Source organism: Ovis canadensis, chromosome 2 (genome assembly GCF_042477335.2).
Source record: "Ovis canadensis isolate MfBH-ARS-UI-01 breed Bighorn chromosome 2, ARS-UI_OviCan_v2, whole genome shotgun sequence".
NCBI lineage: Eukaryota > Metazoa > Chordata > Mammalia > Artiodactyla > Bovidae > Ovis > Ovis canadensis.
The window spans coordinates 124,352,203-124,375,195 of record NC_091246.1 but is presented as its reverse complement, the minus strand read 5'-3'; the positions used below and the strand labels follow the sequence as shown (position 1 = coordinate 124,375,195).

The 22,993-nt window shown below is 39.1% G+C and overlaps 1 protein-coding gene across 4 annotated transcripts in view; it reads right to left on the bottom strand.

Moving 5' to 3' along the window:
- Positions 1–22,993, bottom strand: part of HIBCH (3-hydroxyisobutyryl-CoA hydrolase) — a 122,993-nt gene that overhangs the window by 28,390 nt on the left and 71,610 nt on the right. For all 4 annotated transcript variants that reach the window (XM_069576997.1, XM_069576998.1, XM_069576999.1 and 1 more), the window contains one exon: positions 10,121–10,199. In XM_069576997.1, the coding sequence (XP_069433098.1) occupies positions 10,121–10,199 (79 nt within the window). The remainder of the gene's footprint in view (positions 1–10,120; positions 10,200–22,993) is intronic.

Below are 22,993 nucleotides of genomic sequence, written 5' to 3'. Positions count from 1 at the left end.
GCCATCTTTCTGTTCCTCAATGTTCATTCCTACTTACCCTGAACTTCAGAGCACTCTGTCGAAGCAAACACCTCTGTCCTGCAGCACTTTCATCTGTTCCAGAGACCCACGTTCTCCCTTCGCCCCTTTCCTCAGTGGCTGCTTCCTTCCAGTGCCTCTGCTGGCTTCACTTCCCTTGGGCCTGCACATGCTGCTGTACCTCGGCCTCATCTTAGACGATCCGCTCCCCACTACACACGTTTCCTTAGCTCTGAAGCTTTAGATAATATCGAATTTTATCCCAGATTGTGTCCCAAAATCTTAAGCTGAAGTCCTAGCCCCACAATGTGACAATTTGGAAAAGCGGACTCTAAAGAGGTAACTAAGATTAAAGAATGCTCAAACTACTGCACAACTGCACTCATCTCACACGCTAGTAAAGTAATGCTCAAAATTCTCCAAGCCAGGCTTCAGCAACACGTGAACTGTGAACTTCCTGATGTTCAAGCTGGTTTTAGAAAAGGCAGAGGAACCAGAGATCAAATTGCCAACATCCGCTGGATCATCGAAAAAGCAAGAGAGTTCCAGAAAAACTACTGTTTCTGCTTTATTGACTATGCCAAAGTCTTTGACTGTGTGGATCACAATAAACTGTGGAAAATTCTTCAAGAGATGGGAATACCAGACCACCTGACCTGCCTCTTGAAAAATCTATATGCAGGTCAGGAAGCAACAGTTAGAACTGGACACGGAAAAATGGACTGGTTCCAAATAGGAAAAGGAGTACGTCAAGGCTGTATATTGTCACCCTGCTTATTTAACTTCTATGCAGAGTACATCATGAGAAACGCTGGGCTGGAAGAAATACAAACTGGAATCAAGATTGCCAGGAGAAATATCAATAACCTCAGATACGCAGATGACACCACCCTTATGGCAGAAAGTGAAGAGGAACTAAAAAGCCTCTTGATGAAAATGAAAAGAGGAGAGTGAAAAAGTTGGCTTAAAGCCCAACATTCAGAAAACGAAGATCATGGTATCTGGTCCCATCACTTCATGGCAAATAGATGGGGAAACAGTAGAAACAGTGTCAGACTTTATTTTAGGGGGCTCCAAAATCACTGCAGATGGGGATTGCAGCCATGAGATTAAAAGACGCTTACTCCTTGGAAGGAAAGTTATGACCAACCTAGATAGCATAATGAAAAGCAGAGACATTACTTTGCCAACAAAGGTCCATCTAGTCAAGGCTATGGTTTTTCCTGTGGTCATGTATGGATGTGAGAGTTGGACTGTAAAGAAAGCTGAGTGCCGAAGAATTGATGCTTTTGAACTGTGGTATTGGAGAAGACTCTTCAGAGTCCCTTGGACTGCAAGGAGATCCAACCAATCCATTCTGAAGGAGATCAGCCCTGGGTGTTCTTTGGAAGGAATGATGCTAAAGCTGAAACTCCAGTACTTTGGCCACCTCATGCGAAGAGTTGACTCATTGGAAAAGACTCTGATGCTGGGAGGGACTGGGGGCAGGAGGAGAAGGGAGCGACAAAGGATGAGATGGCTGGATGGCATCACCGACTCAATGGACATGGGTTTGAGTAAACTTCGGGAGATGGTGATGGACAGGGAGGCCTGGCATGCTGCAATTCATGGGGTTGCAAAGAGTTGGACACGACTGAGCAACTGAATTGAACTGAACAGAACTGAAGATTAAATGAGGTTTTAAGGGTGGGGCTTTATCTAATAGGACTGGTGTCTTTATAAGAAGAGGAAAGACTCCAAGACAAAAGGCCATGTGAGGACACAGAGAGAGGCAGCTCTCTACAAGTCTAGGAGAGAGGCCTTGGGTGAAACCAAATCTACCAATACTTTGATACAGGACTTCCCGCTTCCAGCGGGAAGAATAAGTGGGAGAAATAAATGTTGTTTAAGCTACCCAGTCTTGGTATTTTGCTATGGTAGCCCAATACAGACCCAAATCTATCTATCTAGTTATGGTTTTTTCTCCTAGATATGAACTATCATATCTGCATTTAACCACATAGATAATAAACATCCCAGACATAACACGGCAAACACAAGCCTTGAGTCACATTCCTCCAACCACACTGCTCCTTCTCTAGTGGCCTTATAGCTATCTAGCAGCACTAGCTAAACACCTTGGAGTTATTCCTGATTCACTACATCACAAGTTAACTCCAAAACATTTTCCAAATATATCCTCTCTATTCCAATTTTACAGCTTCTTATCACTCCAAGCCTAAAATTATCTCTCTCTAGACTTGTGCTGCTCAATAGAATTTTCTTTGATGATAAAAATGCTCTGTAATCTATGCTGCCACTAGATATGGCTATTAAATACTTGCAATGTGGCTAGCAACTGAGGAACTGAATTTATTTAAATTAAATAGTCATATGTGATTAGTAGCTACAGTATTAGACAACAGAGCTCTGCTGCTGCTGCTGCTGCTAAGTCACTTCAGTCGTGTCCTACTCTGTGCGACCCCATAGACGGCAGCCTACCAGGCTCCCCCGTCCCTGGGATTCTCCAGGCAAGAACACTGGAGTGGGCTGCCATTTCCTTCTAGATTAATGTAATAACCTTCTAACAAGCCTCTCTGCCATTACTCTTGCATACATACAATCCATTTTCCTTAAAGCAGTCAGAATGTATCAGAATGTATACCAGATGACATCACTCTCTGCTTTAAACCCTCCCACAGTTTCCCATAACATTTACCTTTAAATCCAAACTCTTCACCTGCGTTTCCTGTGTAGCTCTGGAAGAGCACAGTGTATCACTCTGCCCCCGATTCAGACAGCAGACGCTATTTGGTTTCTTGAACAAATACAGTAAGGCTTCATTCTTGCTTTAGACTAACTTTTCTTAATGCACAGTGTTCTGTTATAAAAGATATTAATATAGCTGCTTGCTTCCTGTCATTCAAATCTCAGCTTAAAGACATCTCCGTGGACAACTTCTTTAATCATCTAAGCTAAAACAGACCATTTGGTTATGACTTAAAACAAATCCTTTACAATTATACAGTGGAAGTAACAATAGAGTCAAGGGATTAGATCTGATAGACAGAGTGTCTGAAGAACTATGGATGGAGGTTTGTGACCTTGTACAGGAGGCAGTGATCAAGATCATCCCCAAGAAAAAGAAATGCTAAAAGGTAAAATGGTTGTCTGAGGAGGCCTTACAAAAAGCTGAGAAAAGAAAAGACGCAAAAGGCAAAGAAGAAAAGGAAAGATATATCCATCTGAAGGCAAAGTTTCAAAGAATAGCAAGGAGAGATAAGAAAGCCTTCCTCAGTGATCAATACAAAGAAATAGAGGAAATACAATGGGAAAGACTACGGATCTCTTCAAGAAAATTACAGATACCAAGGGAACATTTCATGCAAAGATGGGCACAATAAAGGACAGAAATGGTTATGGACCTAACAGAAGCAGAATAGAAGAGGTAGCAAGAATACACAGAAGAACTATACAAAAAAGATCTTCATGACCCATATAACCAGGATCACTCACCTAGAGCCAGACATCCTGGAATGCAAAGTCAAGTGGGCCTTATGAAGCATCACTATGAACAAAGCTAGTGGAAGTGATGGAATTCCAAATGAGCTATTTCAAATCCTAAAAGATGATGCTGTGAAAGTGCTGCACTCAATATGCCAGCAAATTTGGAAAACTCAGCAGTGGCCACAGGACTGGAAAAGGTCTGTTTTCATTCCAATCCCAAAGAAAGGCAATGCCAAAAAATGCTCAAATTACCACACAATTGCACTCATCTCACACACTAGCAAAGTAATGCTCAAAATTCTCCAAGCCAGGCTTCAACAGTACATGAACTGTAAACTTCCAGATGTTCAAGCTGGATTTAGAAAAGGCAGGTGAACCAGAGATCAAATTGCCAACATCCGTTGGATCATCAAAAAAGCAAGAGAGTTCCAGAAAAACATCTACTTCTATTTCATTGACTATGCCAAAGCCTTTGACTGCAGATCACAACAAACCGGAAAATTCTGAAAGAGATGGGGATACCAGACCACCTGACCTGCCTCTTGAGAAATCTGTATGCAGGTCAGGAAGCAACAGTTAGAACTGGACATGGAAAAATGGACTGGTTCCAAATCAGGAAAGGAATATGTTAAGGCTGTATATTGTGACCCTGCTTATTTAACTGATATGCAGAGTACATCATGAGAAATGCTGGGCTGTAGGAAGCACAAGCTGGAATCAAGATTGCCAGGAGAAATATCAATAACCTCAGATATGCAGATGACACCACCCTTATGGCAGAAAGTGAAGAAGAACTAAAGAGCCTCTTGATGAAAGTTGAAAGAGGAGAGTGAAAAACTTGGCTTAAAGCTCAACATTCAGAAAACTAAGATCATGGCATCCAGTCCCATCACTTTGTGGCAAATAGATGGGCAATAATGGAAGCAGTGAGATACTTTATTTTCTTGGGCTCTAAAATCACTGCAGATGGTGACTGCAGCCATGAACTTAAAAGATGCTTGCTCCTTGGAAGATACGTTATGACCAACCTAGACAGCATATTAAAAAGCAGAGACATTACTTTGCCAACAAAGGTCTGTCTAGTCAAAGCTATGGTTTTTCCATAGCTATGGTAGTCATGTATGGATGTGAGAGTTAGACTATAAAGAATGCTGAGTGCCGAAAAATTGATGCTTTTGAACTGTGGTGTTGGAGAAGACTCGAGAATAACTTGGATTGCAAGGAGATCCAAACAGTCCATCCTAAAGGAAATCAGTCTTAAATATTCATTGGAAGGACTGATGTTGAAGCTGAAGCTCCAATACTTTGGCCACCTGATGTGAAGAACTGACTCATTTGAAAAGACCCTGATGCTGGGAAAGATTGAGGGCAGGAGGAGAAGGGGACAACAGAAGATGAGATAGTTGGATGGCATCACCAACTCTATGGACATGAGTTTGAGTAAGCTCCGGGAGTTGGTTATGGACAGGGAAGCTTGGCATGCTGCAGTTTATGGCATGCTCCAAAGGGTCAGACAGAATTCAGTGACTGAAATGAACTGAAATAAAGCTAAAATAGCCATTCAGGAGAATTACACTTTGAGTAAGATGGAGTAAAAGGGACAGAATTTACTCTTCGCCTAAAATAAGTATAGAAAAACAACTGCAGTATATGAAATAAGTTTTCAACATACTGGACCACCAAGCAGTAAAGGAAAGTGATGTCTGAATATCTGAAAACAAATGAGGTAAACCCTACTTAAAAGCTTCCTTGGTGGCTCAGTAGTAAAGAACCCACCTGTTAATGCAGGAGACACGGGTTTGATCCCTGGGTCTGGAAGATCCCCTAGAGAAGGAAATGGTAACCCACTCCAGTATTCCTGCCTGGGAAATCCCATGGACAGAGGAGCCTGGCAGGCTACAGTCTATGGGGTCTCAAAGAGTCAGACGCAATGAAGAGACTATACAACAAGCCCCACAAAAGCTCCATCTTAATGCCTGGAGAGACTGTCCAGGCCCAAAACAGTCCTAGATTTGAGGGGAATTAAGCTAAAAGTTCAGGGAGACAGAGGCAGAAAGAATTCCCAGAACAGAGTACCAGAGAGGAGAGAGCTGCACAGAGAGAAAACACTGGCGATCAGCAGAGTGTCTCCCGTAAGTCCCCAGCTTGGTACTGACAAATACATGTGTTCAATGAAGAAACTGTGAGGTTAAGGAAAGAACCACAGGCAAGAATTACAGAGAACGGTACTGGGAACCTACACAGGGCTGAGAACAGTACCTGTTCCCACCAACCAGACCATGACAGCTCAGGATTCATGGAGGCACTGAGTAGAATCCAAAGAAGGGTCTTGCTTCTTAGTAGCAGGAAATAATTAGCCCTAGTCTGAGCACTGCTCCAATCCTACATTAAAAACAAACAAAAACGAAAAACCTAAAAGACTTGAACAAACTATTTCCAAGTAACTTAACCTCATTCCAGAAGCAAAGTAAAGAACATTTACAAGAATGCAGATCTTCCTCAACTTACATTGGGGTTGTGTGTAAGGGTTACATTCTGATAAATCCAGCATAAATTGAAAATACCATAAGCCAACCCACTTAATATACCCAATCTATCAAAAAATCATAGCTTAGCCTAGCCTACCTTAAGTGTGCTCAGAACACTTACATTAGCCTACAGTTGGGCAAAATCATCTAACACAAGGCTTATTTTATAATAAAATATTGAATATCTCAGAGGATAAGATGGCTGGATGGCATCACCGACTCGATGCACGTCAGTTTGGGTGAACTCCAGGATTTGGTGATGGACAGGGAGGCCTGGTGTGCTGTGATTCATGGGTCGCAAAGAGTTGGACATGACTGAGCGACTGAACTGAACTGATTGAATATCTCATATAATTTTATTGAATATTACACTGAAAGTGAAAAAACGGTTCTAAGTACCAGATATTTATCTTAGTGATTAGATGACTGCCTAAGAGGTATGGTTCACTGCTACTGCCCAGCATCACAAAAGTATGGAACCAGATACGGCCAGCCAAGGAAAAGGTCAAAATTCAAAGAACAGTTTCTACTACATGTATATTGCTTTTGCACCATTGTAAAGTCATAAGTCAGACCATCATAAGTTAGGAATCATCTATACAAAAGTAGCCAGCACCCAACAAAATAAAGCTTACAATGTCTAGAATCCAATAAAAAAATAACAGGTATCTAAAACTAGGAAGATGTTACCCATAATGACATGATATAACAATCAAAATTGACATATACATGAGAATTAGCAAACAAGGAGATCAACACAGTTATAATACACATATACCTTACGTTCAAAAAGCTAAAAACAAAAAATGCCCACATGATAGTACTACAGATGAAAACTAAGATGAATGTATAAGCTAAAAAAATATCTAAATGGGATTAAGAGCAATTTTAACTTTGTAAAAGAAAGGATTAGTGAACTTGAAGATATAGCAATAGCAAGTATCACGACTTAGCAAACAACAAGGTGAAAAAAAGAAAATTTTTAAAAATGAACAATGCATGAGTGAGCCTAATAAAAGTTTAAATGGAGTTCCTGAAAAGGAAGCGGTGGAACACAAAAATATTTGAAGAAATAATGTCAAAATTTCCAAATCTGATAAAAACTATAAACATAACTAGACAAACGCAAGCATGAAAAAACACACACACACAAACATAAGAAACATGAAGAAAGCTACACAAAGGTACAGCACCATCAAATGACCAATAGAAAATTTTAAGAGCAGCCATAGAAAGGAAAAAAAAACCCACAGAGGAACCAAGATAAGGGTAAGATCACATTTAAACGTCAGAACAGAATTCTATACCTGACCTCAGGTTTAACCTTAGGGGACTAGAGAAAGAGGTAAAACTGAAAGTAGAAAGAAGTAATAAATATCAGAGCAGAAATCAATAAAATAGAAAATAAATAAAACCAAAAAAAAAAAAAAGGTTGAGATCAATAAAGTTAACAAAATGCTAATTAGATTGATCAGAAAAAAATAGAAGACACAATTACTAATATCAAGAATGAGAGACCCAGATATTGGTTCTACAGATACTGAAAAGATAATAAGGAAATTAACTTTAGGCTAGTAAATGGACAAACTTTTTAAAAGACTCAAATGACCAAATCTTGTGTAAGAAGAAATAGACAACTTGAAAATTCTATGTCTATTAAAGATTTTAATTTGAGCTAAAAACCTTACCAGGCCTACAGAAGGAAACGCCAAGCCTAGATGGTTTCACTGGTGAATTCTACCAAACCAGTGGGGGAAAAAAATAAACAGAACCAATTCTACAAAAACTTTTCAAGAAATGAAGCCAGCATTATCCTGCATCAAAATGAAGCAAGGATATTGCTAGAAAACTACAGACCAATATACCTCATGAACACAGATGCAGAAATTCCAAGTAAAATTTCAGTGAACCAAACCCAACAACATATAAAAAGTAGAATACAACATACTAGAGTGAGATTTATTCCAGCATGCAGAGTTAGTTTAATGTTGAAAAAACAATCAAGTAATTCATCATTAACAATAAACTAAAAAAGAAAAACCAAAAACTAAAAAAACAAAAACAAAACCAGTGGTCATATGAACAGATGCAGGGAAAAAAAGACAAAATCTAAAATCCGTTCCTAATAAAATCCCCCAGAAATCAAGCAATAGAAGGAAAGTTCCTCATCCTCCATAAAGGGCATCTATGAAAAACCTATACCTAACATTATACTTAATTGGTGTAGACTGAATGTTTGAAGGTCCACTCTCAACATATCTGTTCAACACTGTATTGGAGGTTCTACCTAGCAGAATTAGACAAGAAAAAATAAAGTATTCAGATGGGAAAGAAAAAAAGTAAAACATACTTTACTTGTAAAGAACATAACTATGTTTAGAAACTCCAATTCAATCTACAAAACATCTACTAGAATAATAAGTGAATGTATCATTGCAGGATATGAAGTGGTGGTGGTAGTGGTGATGTAGTCGCGAAGTCGTGTCTGACTCTTGCGGCCTCATGGACTGGAGCCTTCCAGGCGCCTCTGTCCATGGAGATTCTCTAGACAAGAATATTGGAGTGGGCTGCCTTTTCCTTCTCCCAGGATACAAAGTACAAAAGTCAATTTCTAATAACTAACGATCAGAACTAGATTTTTTAATATCATTTATAATACCATTGAACAATATTAAATTCTTAAGGAAGAATCTGACAAAGGATGTATAAGAAATTGAAAACTACAAAATTTGGCTTCAAGAAATTAAAGAAGATCTAAATAAATGGAAAGATATACCTTGCTCACAAGTTTAAAGACTCAATATTGTTAAGATGTCAATTCTCCCTAAATTGATAGATCATAGACGAGCCAAATAAAAATTCTAATATGTTTTCTTGTTGAAACTTACAAAATCACTCTGTTAGGTAGTTAGAATAGGAAACAGGAGTCCAAAATGGCGGTGGCCTAAAGACAAGGAAGGGAGAAGCCCACGAAAATAGAACAAAGGAAGGTCAAAGGAAGGTCCGAGGACCAGAGTGAGGGCCTCAGGTAGAACAAACAGCACTCCTGGCTAGCCCAGTTTACATAGCACAGACCTGGGGGAGGAAAAACATATAAAAAGAGGAGCCAAAGGGCTCGGTCTCTCTCTCTCCCGCGCACTGACACGTTCCCCCACTCTCTTCTCTTCGCGTCTTCCGGTCGGCATGCCCTCATGCCTCGAGGATGGATTTTCCTGCTATTTTCTAAATAAAATAGAGCTGTAACACAGAGCTGTAACACTGATCTGTCTAAGAGCAATAACACGGTCTGTTCAAGACCCAAGAGCTGTGACGCGCCAAGGGCTTTAATGTCCGTCACTCCAAATCTTTGTTGTGATGAGACAGAACCAAGGAGAATACACTCGCCTGACAACTCTAAAATTCATATAGAAATACAAATGATCTGTATAGCCAAAACAATTTGCAAGGGGAAAAAACAGAACAAAATTAGAGGATTATCATTACTTGATCAGGACTTACTGTAAAGCAACAGTAATCAAAACAGCAGGGCATTGGCCCCATGATCGGCACTTACAAAGGCATAAAGGCAATCAGTGGAGAAACAGCAGCTTTTTCCAAAAAATAATGTGGGAATGCTTTAATCTCCATAAGCAAATAATTAACTTTGATCTATACCTTTAACCTAAACTTTGATCTTTACCTTTGACCCACACCTCACACCACATAAAAAGTTTATTCCAAATTGAGACTAGATCTGAATGTAAGAATATTTCCTCTAATAATTTTTTATCTAAAATTAAATATATGTACAGCAGAACTTAGCACAGCACTGTAAATCAACTGCACTTCAATAAGAATAAATAAATAAAATCAACTACAATGTGCTAGTGTTTCCAGTTAAATATGCTTGCTTTTGTGTTTTCAGATAAACCTATGAGCTAATTTAAATTCTCAGGTATCTTCCTATAATAATTTTGTTTTAAAAGTTCTTTCTTTGCTGTAGCTCACACAAAATTCCATCAATTCCTTTAATAACAACGTAATTTGAAAAGTATCAAAATACGATCATTCTAAAAGTAATTATTGTGGTGGTTTTTGTTTTAGTTTACCTATTGCTGTTTCTGGCATCGCAAAAACAGACTTTTCGGTAGCCACTCGGAATTGCCCATGAACTGAGACACCGACTCCCTAGGAAAAAGGCAAAAAATTACTTAAAAATAATGTGGGGGTAAAAAAAAATTAAACTCTCACATTTATAAACATTAAAAGCCAAGTAAATTATCCCTATATATTATATATAAAGATATACGTAATAGGTATTAGATATAACTCCTCATAAAGCATATCTTTAAAGGAAATTTCAGGAGACAGATGAGAAGGAAAACCTAAACCGCACAATTTCAGAACTTACTAAGCAAAAAGATACATGGGTATCCCTGATATATGGAACAGATTTGTTTTAGCAGCAAGCCACCTTTCATCAGCGTCCTGTCTTCTGCTTCATATCCTCTCCCCCAGTTCCTTATTTCAAACTAGACTCAGCATTACAGAGTACTGACTATTCCCAGAACCACTGGCTGTTCTCAGTAGGACAGATCATCGAAAAAGCATAACCAAGCTATTCTAGAAAATTTCAGTGGCCTTAAATAGCATACTCACACATTTTATTTATTCACATTATTCCATCAAATAAAATTAGCAACAATTTTCTCAGACATACCACTTAGGAACCGTTTAACTCTTAAAATTGGTTAGTAAGCAAAAGTTTTACAAAATAAAAAGATTTGGCTGAAATTCTTTTCTGATTTGATAAATACACTGAAAAGCACAAACTTAAGAGACATCTCTGGAATAAACAGACATATTTGAATAAAATAAGAGGTATACATGTGATTACAAAGAATCCAAGTTTGTATCAATGCTCACATTGTGACATACATTTCCTATGTTATGTTCTTTTCACAGTATTCAAAACATCTACTCATTCTTAATCCTTTTGAACCAGTGAATTCTATCTCTGGCTTCACTGGTGGCTCAGATGGTAAAGTATCTGCCTGCAGTGTGGGAGACCTGGGTTCGATCCCTGGCTTGGGAAATGCCCTGAAGGAAGGGAACAGCTACCCACTCCAGTATTCTGGCCTGGAGAACTCCATGGAGAGTGGAGCCTGGCAGGCTACAGTTCATGCGGTCACAAAGAGTTGGACATGAGTGAAACAAGCTGGCACGCACATATGCACTAGTTTTATTAATAATTTTTTGTATTATTTTAAGCATGGCACCCCACTCCAGTACTCTTGCCTGGAAAATCCCACAGACGGAGGAGCCTGGTGGGGTGCAGTCCCTGGGGTTGCTAAGAGTCGGACACAACTGAGCGACTTCACTTTGACTTTTCACTTTCATGCACTGGAGAAGGAAATGGCAACCCACTCCAGTGTTCTTGCCTGGAGAATCCCAGGGACAGGGAAGCCTGGTGGGCTGCCGTCTATGGGGCCGCACAGAGTCGGACACGACTGAAGCGACTTAGCAGCAGCAGTAAGAACCTTTGCCTCACATTCTACTCTGCACTTTTGTTTATCACAATGTTTTTGTTGTCATTCAGTTGCTCAGTCTTGTCCAGCTCTTTGCAACCCCATGGACTGCAGCACGTCAGGCTTCCCTGTCCTTCACTATCTCCCAGGGTTTGTTCAAACTCATGTTCATTAAGTTGATGATGCCATCTAACCATCTCATCTTCTGTCATCCCCTTCTCCTCTGCCCTCAATCTTTCCCAGCATCAGGTCTGTTTGAATGAGTCAGCTCTTCGCATCAGGTGACCAAAGTGTTGGAGCTTCAGCTTCAGCATCGTCCTCCCAATGAATATTCAGGACTAATTTCCTTTAGGATTTACTGGTTTGATCTCCTTGCTGTCCAAGGGATTTTCAAGAGTCTTCTCCAGCACCACAGTTCGAAAGCATCAATTCTTTGGTGCTCAGCTTTCTTTATGGTCCAACTCTCACATCCATACATGACTACTGGAAAAAACACAGCTTTGACTATACGGACCTTTGTCGACAAAGTGAAGTCTGTGCTTTTCAATATGCTGTGTAGGTTTGTCATAGCTTTTCTTCCAAGGAGCAAGGGTCTTTTAATTTCATGGCTGTAGTCACCATCTGCAGTGATTCTGGAACCCAAGAAAATAAAGTCTGTCACTATTTCCATTCTTTCCCCATCTATTTGCCATGAAGTGATGGGACTAGACGCCATGATCTTAGTTTTCTGAACATAGAGTTTTAAGCCAGGTTTTTCACTCTCCACTTTCACCCTCATAAAGGGGCTCTTTAGTTCCTCTTAACTTTCTGCCATGAGGGTGATATCATCTGCATATCTGAGGTTATTCATATTTCTCCCCACAATCCTGACTCCAGCTTGTGAGTCATCCAGCCCAGCATTTCATATGATGTACTCTGTATATAACTTAAATAAGCAGGGTGACAATATACAGCCTTGACATTTTCCTTCCCCAATTTTGAACCAGTTCGTTGTTTCATGTCCGGTTCTAACTGTTGCTTCTTGACCTGCATACAGATTCCTCAGGAGGCAGGTAAGGTGCTCCAGTATTCCCATCTCTTTAAGAATTTTCCACAGTTTGTTGTGATCCACACAGTCAAAGGCTTTGGCATAGTCAATAAAGCAAAGGAGATGTTTTTCTGGAATTCTCTTGCTCTTCCGATGATCCAACAGATGTTGACAAGTTGATCTCTGGTTCCTCTGCCTTTTCTAAATACAGCTTGAACATCTGGAAATTCTCTGTTCATGTACTGTTGAAACCTAGCTTGGAGAATTTTGAGCATTACTTTATTAGTGTGTGAGATGAGTCCAATTGTGCAGTAGTTTGAACATTCTTTGGCATTGCCTTTCTTTGGGATTGGAATGAAAACTGACCTTTTCCAGTGCTGTGGCCACTGCTGAGTTTTCCAAATTTGCTGGCATATTGAGTGCACTTTCATAGCATCATTTTTTTAGGATTTGAAAGCTCAGCTGGAATTCCACCACCTCCACTAGCTTTGTTCGTAGCAATGCTTCCTAAGGCCCACTTAGGGCTTGTTCTTGCCTGCAGAATTCTATGGACAGAGTAGCCTGGTGAGCTATAGTCCAAGGGGTTGCAGAGAGTCTTATATAACTGAGAGACTAACACTTTCACTTGTTATCGAAAACTAGCTTAATTCTTTTGGGACCAGAGAACAGCCTGTCAGATTAATCCTTTGAAATATGCTAAGACTAATTCTATGGCCAATTTTGGCAAATGCTCCATGCACATATGAAATGAACATGAAAGTTATTGATTACATATTAACTGGATCAAGTTTACTGAACAATGTTCAAATCATGTGTGTGCATGTAAAATGATCACGTACATACATATATATACTGTTTATGTCTGTTTCATCTGTTATTGAAATTAGTATGTTTAAAACTTCTCCTAGGATTGTGATTTTGTCTATTTCTCCTTTAAGGACTTTCCAGTTTTTTGAAAGACCACACATTTTTAAATGTTTGAAAATATCACACCAGTAGTTATCTCAAAGAGGCAGAGGCTTGTTCCACTGTTTCTCAGTGTCATATGTTACAAAACTCATTAAGTAATTCTGTTCTGCTTCATTGCTAGAAACAGTTTTATACAATATTTATAAAATATCTTTCTATAGTTGATTATAATCAGTAAGATTACTTTCAGAATGTGATCTCACTGATCTTAAGGAGAAAGGCTGAACAATTTTCAATGAACTGAACTAAGTCTTACCTGCTGAGAGAACAAGAACTGAAATTTAGGCCTTGCTGAATTGAGCCCCCAAACATTACACATTATGAGTTACCGTGGCCTGGATTCAAATAATCCTTCACGTGAAGTGAAGATCAGCTTCAAAGCCTCTCATTCCTGACCAAATTGAGATGATCTGGGATGCTACAGCCCTTAGCCGAAATACTACTAGATACAAAGGTCAGGAGATTATATCTTAGGGCTCAAATAATACTGAAGTAGAAATAACTCAGTCATAAACAACCAGCACTTGACTAGAAATAATCCAACATAAGACCATATGACTAAAGCCTAATAGAAAAATACACAATAGAAAGATTCACAGGACATACAAATTTAGATTTGTTATACCTATTTTTATAACTGTGAAATGTCCTTAATTACAAGTTTTTGCCACAAAATGTACCTTATTTGGGGCTTCCCAGGTGGCACTAGTGGTAAAGAACCCATTTGCCAATATAGGACACAAAAGAGATGTGGGCTCGATCCCTGGGTCAGGAAGATCCCCTGGAGGAGGGCATGGCAACCCACTCCAGTGTTCTTGCCTGGAGAATTCCATGAACTGGGGAGCCTGGCGGTGGGGTGGCAGTCCATGGGGTGGCAGAGTCAGAAACAACAGAAGCGACTTAGCACACATGCAAGCACACCCCTTATTTGATATAAAAATAACTATTAGCTTTATTTTGTATTGGTATGGTATCTTTTTCTATTATTTTACATTTAATCTTTCTGGGTCTTACAATTATGATATTGCAAGCATTCTGACATTGCTTTTTAGATGGATTATTATTAAATAATTTTAACTGCAATACTGTACGAACATTGTGCAGATAAAGTAAAATGAGTCTGATCCATAGTTATAATCTCATATAGGGAATACTAATGTGGATAAGCATGAATAACTGAATATATGAATGTAGGCAAACTTGTAACCTTCTTTAAGTTTCACATTCTTAAAGGCAAAACTTAGGCAATCTAACACTTTTTTTAAATTAAGAGACGTAGCTAGGTGAGTTTCCAGACTGTTTAATAGATGGGAAAGGCTGGTATAGCTTTAAGGCTTTTAAAGAAGATTTCATTATAATTACTTTAAAAAGTAAAATTTTGTTGTTGTTTAATCACCAAGTTGTATCCAACTCTTTTGCAACCCCATGGACTACAGCCCGTCAGGCTCCTGTGTCCTTTGATTTTCTATGCAGGAGTACTGGATTGTCATTTCCTTCTCCAGGGTATCTTCTCAATCCAGGGATCAAACCTGCATCTCTCACATTGGCAGGTGGATTCTTTACCACTGAGCCACCACGGAAGCCCCGAATTAAAGCATTCAAAATGCAAATCGGTTTATCTGATGCTTTAGAAATAAGCATCACTTCTGTATTTCAATATTGCTATTCTAGACAAAAAAGCAATATTAACTTCTAAAAACTGAAAATTATACAGGTATTTAAAGTTAATTTAATACAGTCAATTGTTCCATAATTTCTACTAAAGACAAGATTAATCCCCCAACACAAAACAAACAAACTACATGTAGAACAATTTAGTTTGGTAGCTGAAAAAGAAATGTTCCAGATATTTCAGTATTAAATTTCCTGATTTTCGTGTCCTTATTCCAAGGCAATACATAGTGAATACTTTAGAAACAGAGGATTATCATGTCTTCAATTCTCCCAAATGGTCCAGAAACTAGACACATTTCGGAGAGAAGAGAAAATAAAGCCACTGTGGAAATAACAGGGAATGTGGATGAAGGATCCATCAGAGTTCTCTGTACTACTTTTGCAACTTTTCTGTAAGTTTGACAGTTGTTTCACAATAAAACAGTCCTTTTAACCAAAATGAAAATAAAAATAAATGTTCCAGAGTAACCAGCACCAACACCCACAGTAAAGAAAACAACAAAGTCAGAAAGGCATACAATGGGGTGATGTGACTCATGCTCACACACAGAGTCATGAATTTAAATTATGATCAGAGAGAATGAGTAAGCACCTGTCCAGAATGAACAGCGCGTCACAGTATCAGAGAGTATGCGAGGGAGTCTTCTCACATCATTCACGGTTATAAATGGTGTCTTGAAATTAGATATTTTTGTTAGAAATTCAAATAGATTTTTCATCACACATTATCTCACTATGGTATGAAGGTTAATATCATAAGTTTCATAATGTATCTTCAGGTCCACACGCTTTAAATTAGCAGCCTACACAGTAAAAACAATGACTTTTTATTACACTTCTCACATTAATATTAACAGGCTAATACTGCATATTAGTGATATTAACATATTGATTATGTAACATTAATGTATACTGATAGACTACAGAGATTAGCACCAAACACATTTTTTTATTCTGCTTTGGATGCACATAGTTCATGCTATGTTTAGACAAAACATGTTCAACAGAAACAAATAATTGAGGTAGAAATATTTAACTTATTTATGAATTAACAGTCTAACATCTTTGGAGGTACAGTTCTGGTTTAAAAGAAAAAGAGAGATGTGAAAGTTGCCAAGAGAATAAATCTTAAAAGTCTTCATCAAAAGAAAAAAACATTTTTTTCAAGTATGTGTAGCGATGAGTATTAACATTGTTTTACAACATATACATTCATCAAACTACTATGCTGTACATCTAAAACAAATTATACATCAATTATGTCACAATAAAAAAGCCAGAGAGTAGAAATATGAATTTGGTACATCATACTTTAAAACATAAATTAGAAATAACTCTTATACATGCCTCCTAAATTCATACTCAAGGTTTTTACCTCAATAACCACATTCTCCCAATATAGCATTATCACATATTATATTTAAACGTCTGTATTTGTGACTGCAAGAATACTGGAGTGGGTGACCATTTCCTCCTCCAGAGGATCTTTTCCACCCAGGGGTCAAACTCAGGTCTCCTGCATTCCAGGGAGAGTCTTCATTGTCTGAGCCACAAGAGAAGCCCCTATATATTTAACAGATGCTTACTTCCCTGGTGGCTCAGACGGTAAAGCGTCTGCCTACAACGCGGGAGACCGGGGTTCGATCCCTGGGTCGGGAAGATCCCCTGGAGAAGGAAATGGCAATTCACTCCAGTACTACTGCCTGGAAAATCCCATGGACAGAGGAGCCTGGTAGGCTACAGTCCATGGGGTCACAAAGAGTCAGACACAACTGAGCGACTTTGCCAAAAAGAGAGGCTCTAAGAAACCACTGCCTTATATTATATATTCAAACAAGAAGGGCTATTATAATAGAGGAACTCTTAATAGACCTCAGATTTACCAAAGATTTCTACTAGCTCCACAAAACATTAACTAATATCCATATTAATTAGCATCCTGAAAGCTACTCTCTGGTATGCCTGATATAGGGCTTTCCTGATAGCTCAGTCAGTAAACAATCTGCCTGCAATGCAGGAGACCCCGGTTCAATTCCTGGGTTGGGAAGATCCCCTAGAGAAGGGATAGGCTATTCACTCCAGTGTTCTTGGGCTTCCCTTGTGGCTCAGCTGGTAAAGAATCTACCCACAATGCGGGAGACCTGCGTTTGAACCCTGTGTTGGGAAGATCCCTTGGAGAAGAAGAGAAAAGTAACTCTAGTATTCTGGCCTGGAGAATTCCATGGACTGTATAATCCATGGGGTCGCAAAGAATTGGACACGACTGAGCGACTTTCACCTCTCTGATCTTTTGAGTTCAGAGTTTACCAAATAACAGTCATAAATAAATAATTGTTTCATGAGAATCAAATACTCTGGGAAAATATGAAAAAGCTAAGTTACTAAAATAAATTGGTATAAGGCAAAGACAGCAATTATCTCAAGTGACTATTCTTCATAATAATGTTGATATTATTATTCTGAAACTACTACACACATTAAGACAAAGCAAATTTGTCACAATGTTATTTTTAACTTTTTATTTTATATTGGGAGTATAGCTGATTAACCACGTTGTGACAGTTTCACGTGCACAGCAGAGAGACTCAGCCATATAAATGTTATTTTTTTAAAAAACAGGATATTCAACATATATGGGAAGAAAGATACAAATATCAAAGGAGTAAGAATCTAAATTTGAATAGGAAGTATTTAATTTAGGGTCTGTTTTTCTCTTAAAAACAAAACACATTCTAAGTTCTCTTCAAAAAAGCCTAGAAAACAATTACAAACTTAACGAGTGCCCCGGCTATTACTGGGGCCAGCCTGGTGGCTCAATGGTAAACAATCTGCCTGCAATGCAGGGTATCTTCCTGGAGAAGGAAATGGCAACCCACTCCAGTATTCGTGCCTGGAAAATCCCAGGACACAGGAGCCTGGCGGGCTATAGTCCACAGGGTTGCAAAAGAGCTGGACACAACTTGGTGACTAAACACCAACGACGAAGAATATTATTGCTAACCATCCTTGGAAAAACAGCTGACTTCTAAGTCTGGTGAATGAAATTTACCAGATGAACCTGGAATATGGTTCTTTACCATCAAAGGTTTCTGGGGGTACAGAAACCAACATGAAGGTTTCCAGGACAAGTCCATCCTTCTGGTTTGCCCCAATCTTCTGGGCTCCCCTTTTTTCAATGTCTTTTATAGGCTCCTTGTTCTGCCTCTGGCCAATAAACGTTTGTATTCCATTCTGGACTTATTTTGGCTCTCACTCTATTTTGTCACATTTCCTTGCACAATCTTTTCTACTGACAAATTTTCAATACAAGTATCTCTGCTATAACATGAGTTACTGAAAAAATCCTCAGGTTCTACAAAACTGGGCAGATCTTATAAGAAAAATAGTTTCAGCAGTCTGCTCAAAACCTACACAGCTTTGTAATCTGAGTGCTAATAGAAAGTATAAATGGTCCCAAGGACTTGATTAGGACCGCCAGCTCAATATGAATAAAGAATGCCACAGCAATATTTAAAATGCACAAAAATGAAGTGGAAAGAATGACAATACTTTAATCAGAGCAGGACCGGCAGATACTGAGACAAAGTGGTTGAAGTGTAGCTATGAGCCAGTGGAACTGCCACGAAACACCAAGTGCCACACCAAGTGCCAGAAATTGGGGGGTCGCCTAATGGAGGAGGTCCCCCACCCCGAGCTACAGGCATTTGTTTCTGTGGGTTTTTTTTTTTCTTAAAATACAGACAAGAAAATTCCTGTTCACAGTGCAATGACTGAGCTACTTAAGTGGTCTTTTCCTGTCTGAAGTGTTGGTTGCTAAGTCGTGTCCATCTCTTTGAGACCCTATGGACTGTAGCCCACCAGGCTCCTCTGTCTGTGGAATTCTCCAGGCAAGAATATTGCAGTGGGTTGCCACTTCCTTCTCCAGGGGATCTTCCCTGACCCAGGGATCGAACTCGGGTCTCCCTCATTGCAGACAGGTTCTTTACCGTCTAAACCACCAGGGAAGCTCCACTAGATGATTATACATCTACTGCCTATCCTATCTCTCCTTGCCTAGGGAAAAAAAAGAAAACTGCACTTGAACCAATCTAATTTTGCATTATCCTAATATCATTTTCCCATTACCAATCACTTATGACTTAATTTATGTTGCAGAAGCATACATGAAGCATACTGTGCCTGAGTCCTCAAGTTACACTTCCTACCTAGGCAGCACCCTGAGCTCCAGACCTGCAGAACTGATGAAACACTGCTGTTCAGACAACACCCTCCCACACAGATAAGCCCATAGCCTTTTCACCCTGAGCTCCAGACCTGCAGAACTGATGAAACACTGTGGTTCAGACAACACCCTCCCACACAGATAAGCCCACAGGCATTTCACACCTAACAAGGCCCAAATTAAATTCATCTCCCTTCACTCTCTCTCCAACCCACTCCCCAGCCATACTTCCTCCCAAATCTTAAATAGTCCATTGTTCATCCCACTGCCCAGTCTAAAAATCTGGAATTAATCCTTGCCTTTTTCTTCCCATTATCTCTCACACCCAATACATCACTGAATCCCACAAGTCTCCTCCTAAGTATCTCCCTTAAACCTAATTTTCTCCCCCTTCATTATCTCTACCTTAGCTCAACATCACCACAATCACTCACCTGGATCCCTGCAATAGCTTCCTGAATAATCTCTACGTCCGATCCTATCCATGCCCCCTACACCTGTTCTTCCCATGAGAAAGTTCTGTCTAAAATTCACCATTCAAGCCATTTCCCTGGCTAAAAGCACTTAAAAATGGCTCTCCCTCTTGATATCAGGATAAACTTAATATATCTTACATAAGAGGACTGATCTGGCTTCTTGCCTTCCTCTCTAACCAAAGAACTGAACCACTTTCTCCTTCACAGTCTCAAATCTAGGCACACTTAACTCTTCCCAAACATGAATTTTCTCAGCTTCACATATACTATTAATATTGTCTTCTTACACACTATCTTCTATACTCCATCAACCTTTTAACACACCTGCATCAACTATATCACATTTCTCTACTATCCCAACTTGTTTGTTCCTGGGTGATTTTTCTTTAAGTCTCAGCTTAAATAAAACTTCCTCCAGTATCCTTTCCCTACACCATCCCCATTACTAAAGTGCTTGCATATACATACACAGTTAAGGCTGGTACTCATGTATTTCCAGACCACCTTACACCCACCTACAAGACAGTAAGCTCCAAAAGGAAAGAAAACAGATTTATCCTGCTCAGTATCTTATCCCCAGAGCCTAACCAGTACATCCAGTAACTTTTGCTGGTTGTTCAAACAGCTGAGAGCAACCTCACATTATGGCTAAAATCAAAATGAACCTCTAGTTAGTCTTAAACCTCCTCTGTCCATATACCTTAGGAGAATGAGCTCATATTATTGGCAAGTGGAGCTCCTCTACCTCTTTCTTCTCTGTGAAATAATCTGAAGCATCAATAAGGCACAAAGCCCTCTAGACCACAAATCATCCAACTCCGCACCGTAGGGGTAAAATAGAGGCAGGATGAGAATGGCACAGACCAAAACCTAGTATGCTTCCCTGGTGGCTCAGACAGTAAAGAGTCTGCCCACAATGTGGGAGAACAGGGTTTGATCCCTGGGTCAGGAAGATCCCCTGGAGAAGGGAATGGCAACTCACTCCAGTATTCTTGCCTGGAGAATCCCATGGACAGAGGATCCTGGCAGGCTACAGTCCATGGTGTCACAAAGAGTCGGACACGACTGAGTGACTAACACTTTCACAGTTAAAAAGGAAATGAGCGAAAATCCTGACCATTAGGACCACAGGGAATGGCCAAGGAAAAAGGAAAAGAATTATCTGTAGATCTGAGAATCTGTAAGTTTACAAAAGTTGCCAAGAATACCCACACTCATGGAAAGTTAAAACTCTTACTTCCCAGAAATCAATACCTTAAAATGAGGATAGAGATTGAGCAGAGGGCAAGCCCCAAGCAGTAAAGCGAAGTTCCTGGTTAGTAAATGGAAGCACTCCCCAGTTCTGTACCAGATATGTCTGGGCTAAAAGCCAGGGTGAAAAGAGTAGAGGAAAGGACAGACTAAAAGGCCCTATCTAATAAGACAGACAATGGGTGACACGGGGTTAAACAATGGAGAAACATTTGTTAGAGGGTAATCCATCATATCTTGAAAAACAGAACCCCATGCTTACCTACGAAAAAGGCTTGCTGAGAAATGAGATAACCTTAAAAATCTATTATGAGAAATTCTGCAAATGAAAGCAATCTTTACTCTTTCCTAAAATAGCAGAACAAAATATAAGTAGAGAGAATCCTATGGGGGGAGGGTAGGAACTTAACCCTCTCTATCAAGAAAAAGATCTTCATCTCTTTGAAGAAATTTCATTAGTGAACACAAATGAAAATGAATGTACAATTTATTCTAAACAGTTAGAAATCCAAGGAAAATTTCCTCTCTATTCTTCCTTTCATAGATCCTGCCATGTTACCAATCTTCATTCTTTAAAAAGGCTCTTTTTCTCTTTTTTTGGCCATGCCACGCAGCTTGTGGGATTTTAGTTCCCTGAGCAGGGATCAAACTCGGGTCCTGGCAGTGAATGCACCTAGTCTTAACCACTGGACCACGAGGGAATTTCTCATATCCTTTTTTGTCTGATTATTCTCCCTCTCTTAATATACTTTACTGTTTTCTCCATAAGACAACTTTGCCTGTCAATACAGTTCTTTTAACTTCCCAGGGCAAATGCACTGCAATACGTTCCTTTAGCCTCCGACTGATCATCCTTTATCCTTGCACATTCAAGTCTAGTTCCATCATACCTGCAACTGACTGCTTCCACCCTAAGCCCATAAAGCACAATCACAGTTCAATGCATACTTGTCTCAGATTCATGTGTCTGAAATCAGGTTACCTTGATCTACACAAACAGGCTTAGCAATAAAAATGTCTACCATTCTTATTAGACAAAAACACTGTAAGAAAAGAAAATTACAGGACAATATTCCTGATGAACACACATGTGAAAAACAAAACATCAGGAAACCAAACTCAACAATAAAAGAACCATATATCATGATCAAGTAGGATTTATTCCTGAGATGCAAGAATGGTTCAACATATGCAATCAACATGATATACAACATTAACAAAATGAAGGATAAAAATCACATGATCATCTCAATAGATGCAGAAAAAGCATTTGACAAAATTCGACATTCTTTTATGATAAAAACCCTCAACAAGTTAAATATAGATGAAATGTACCTCAACATAATAAAGTCCATATATGGCAAGCCCACAGCTAATATCATACTCAACAGTGAAAAGATGAAAGCCTTTCCTCTTATGATCAGGAATAAGATAAGGACGCCCACTCTCATCACTTTTATTCACCATAGAAAGTCTAGTCCAAGCAAGTAGTCAAGAAAAAGAAATAAAAAGATCTAAAGCAGAAAGGAAGTAAAACTATCTGTGAAGATGACATGATCTTATATATAGGAAATCCTAAAGATGCCACCAAAAAACTGTTCAAACTAGCAAATTCAATAAAGTTGCAGAATACAAAATCAATACACAAAAGTCAGTTGTGTTTCTGTACACAAATAACTTTCAGAAAAAGAAACTAAAAAACAATCCCATTGACAACTGAATCAACAAAAACTACCTAAGAATAAATTTAACCAAGGAGGTGAAAGAGCTGCATTTACACAACTATAAGACACTGATGAAGGAAACGGAAGAAGACACATATCATGGAAAGATAT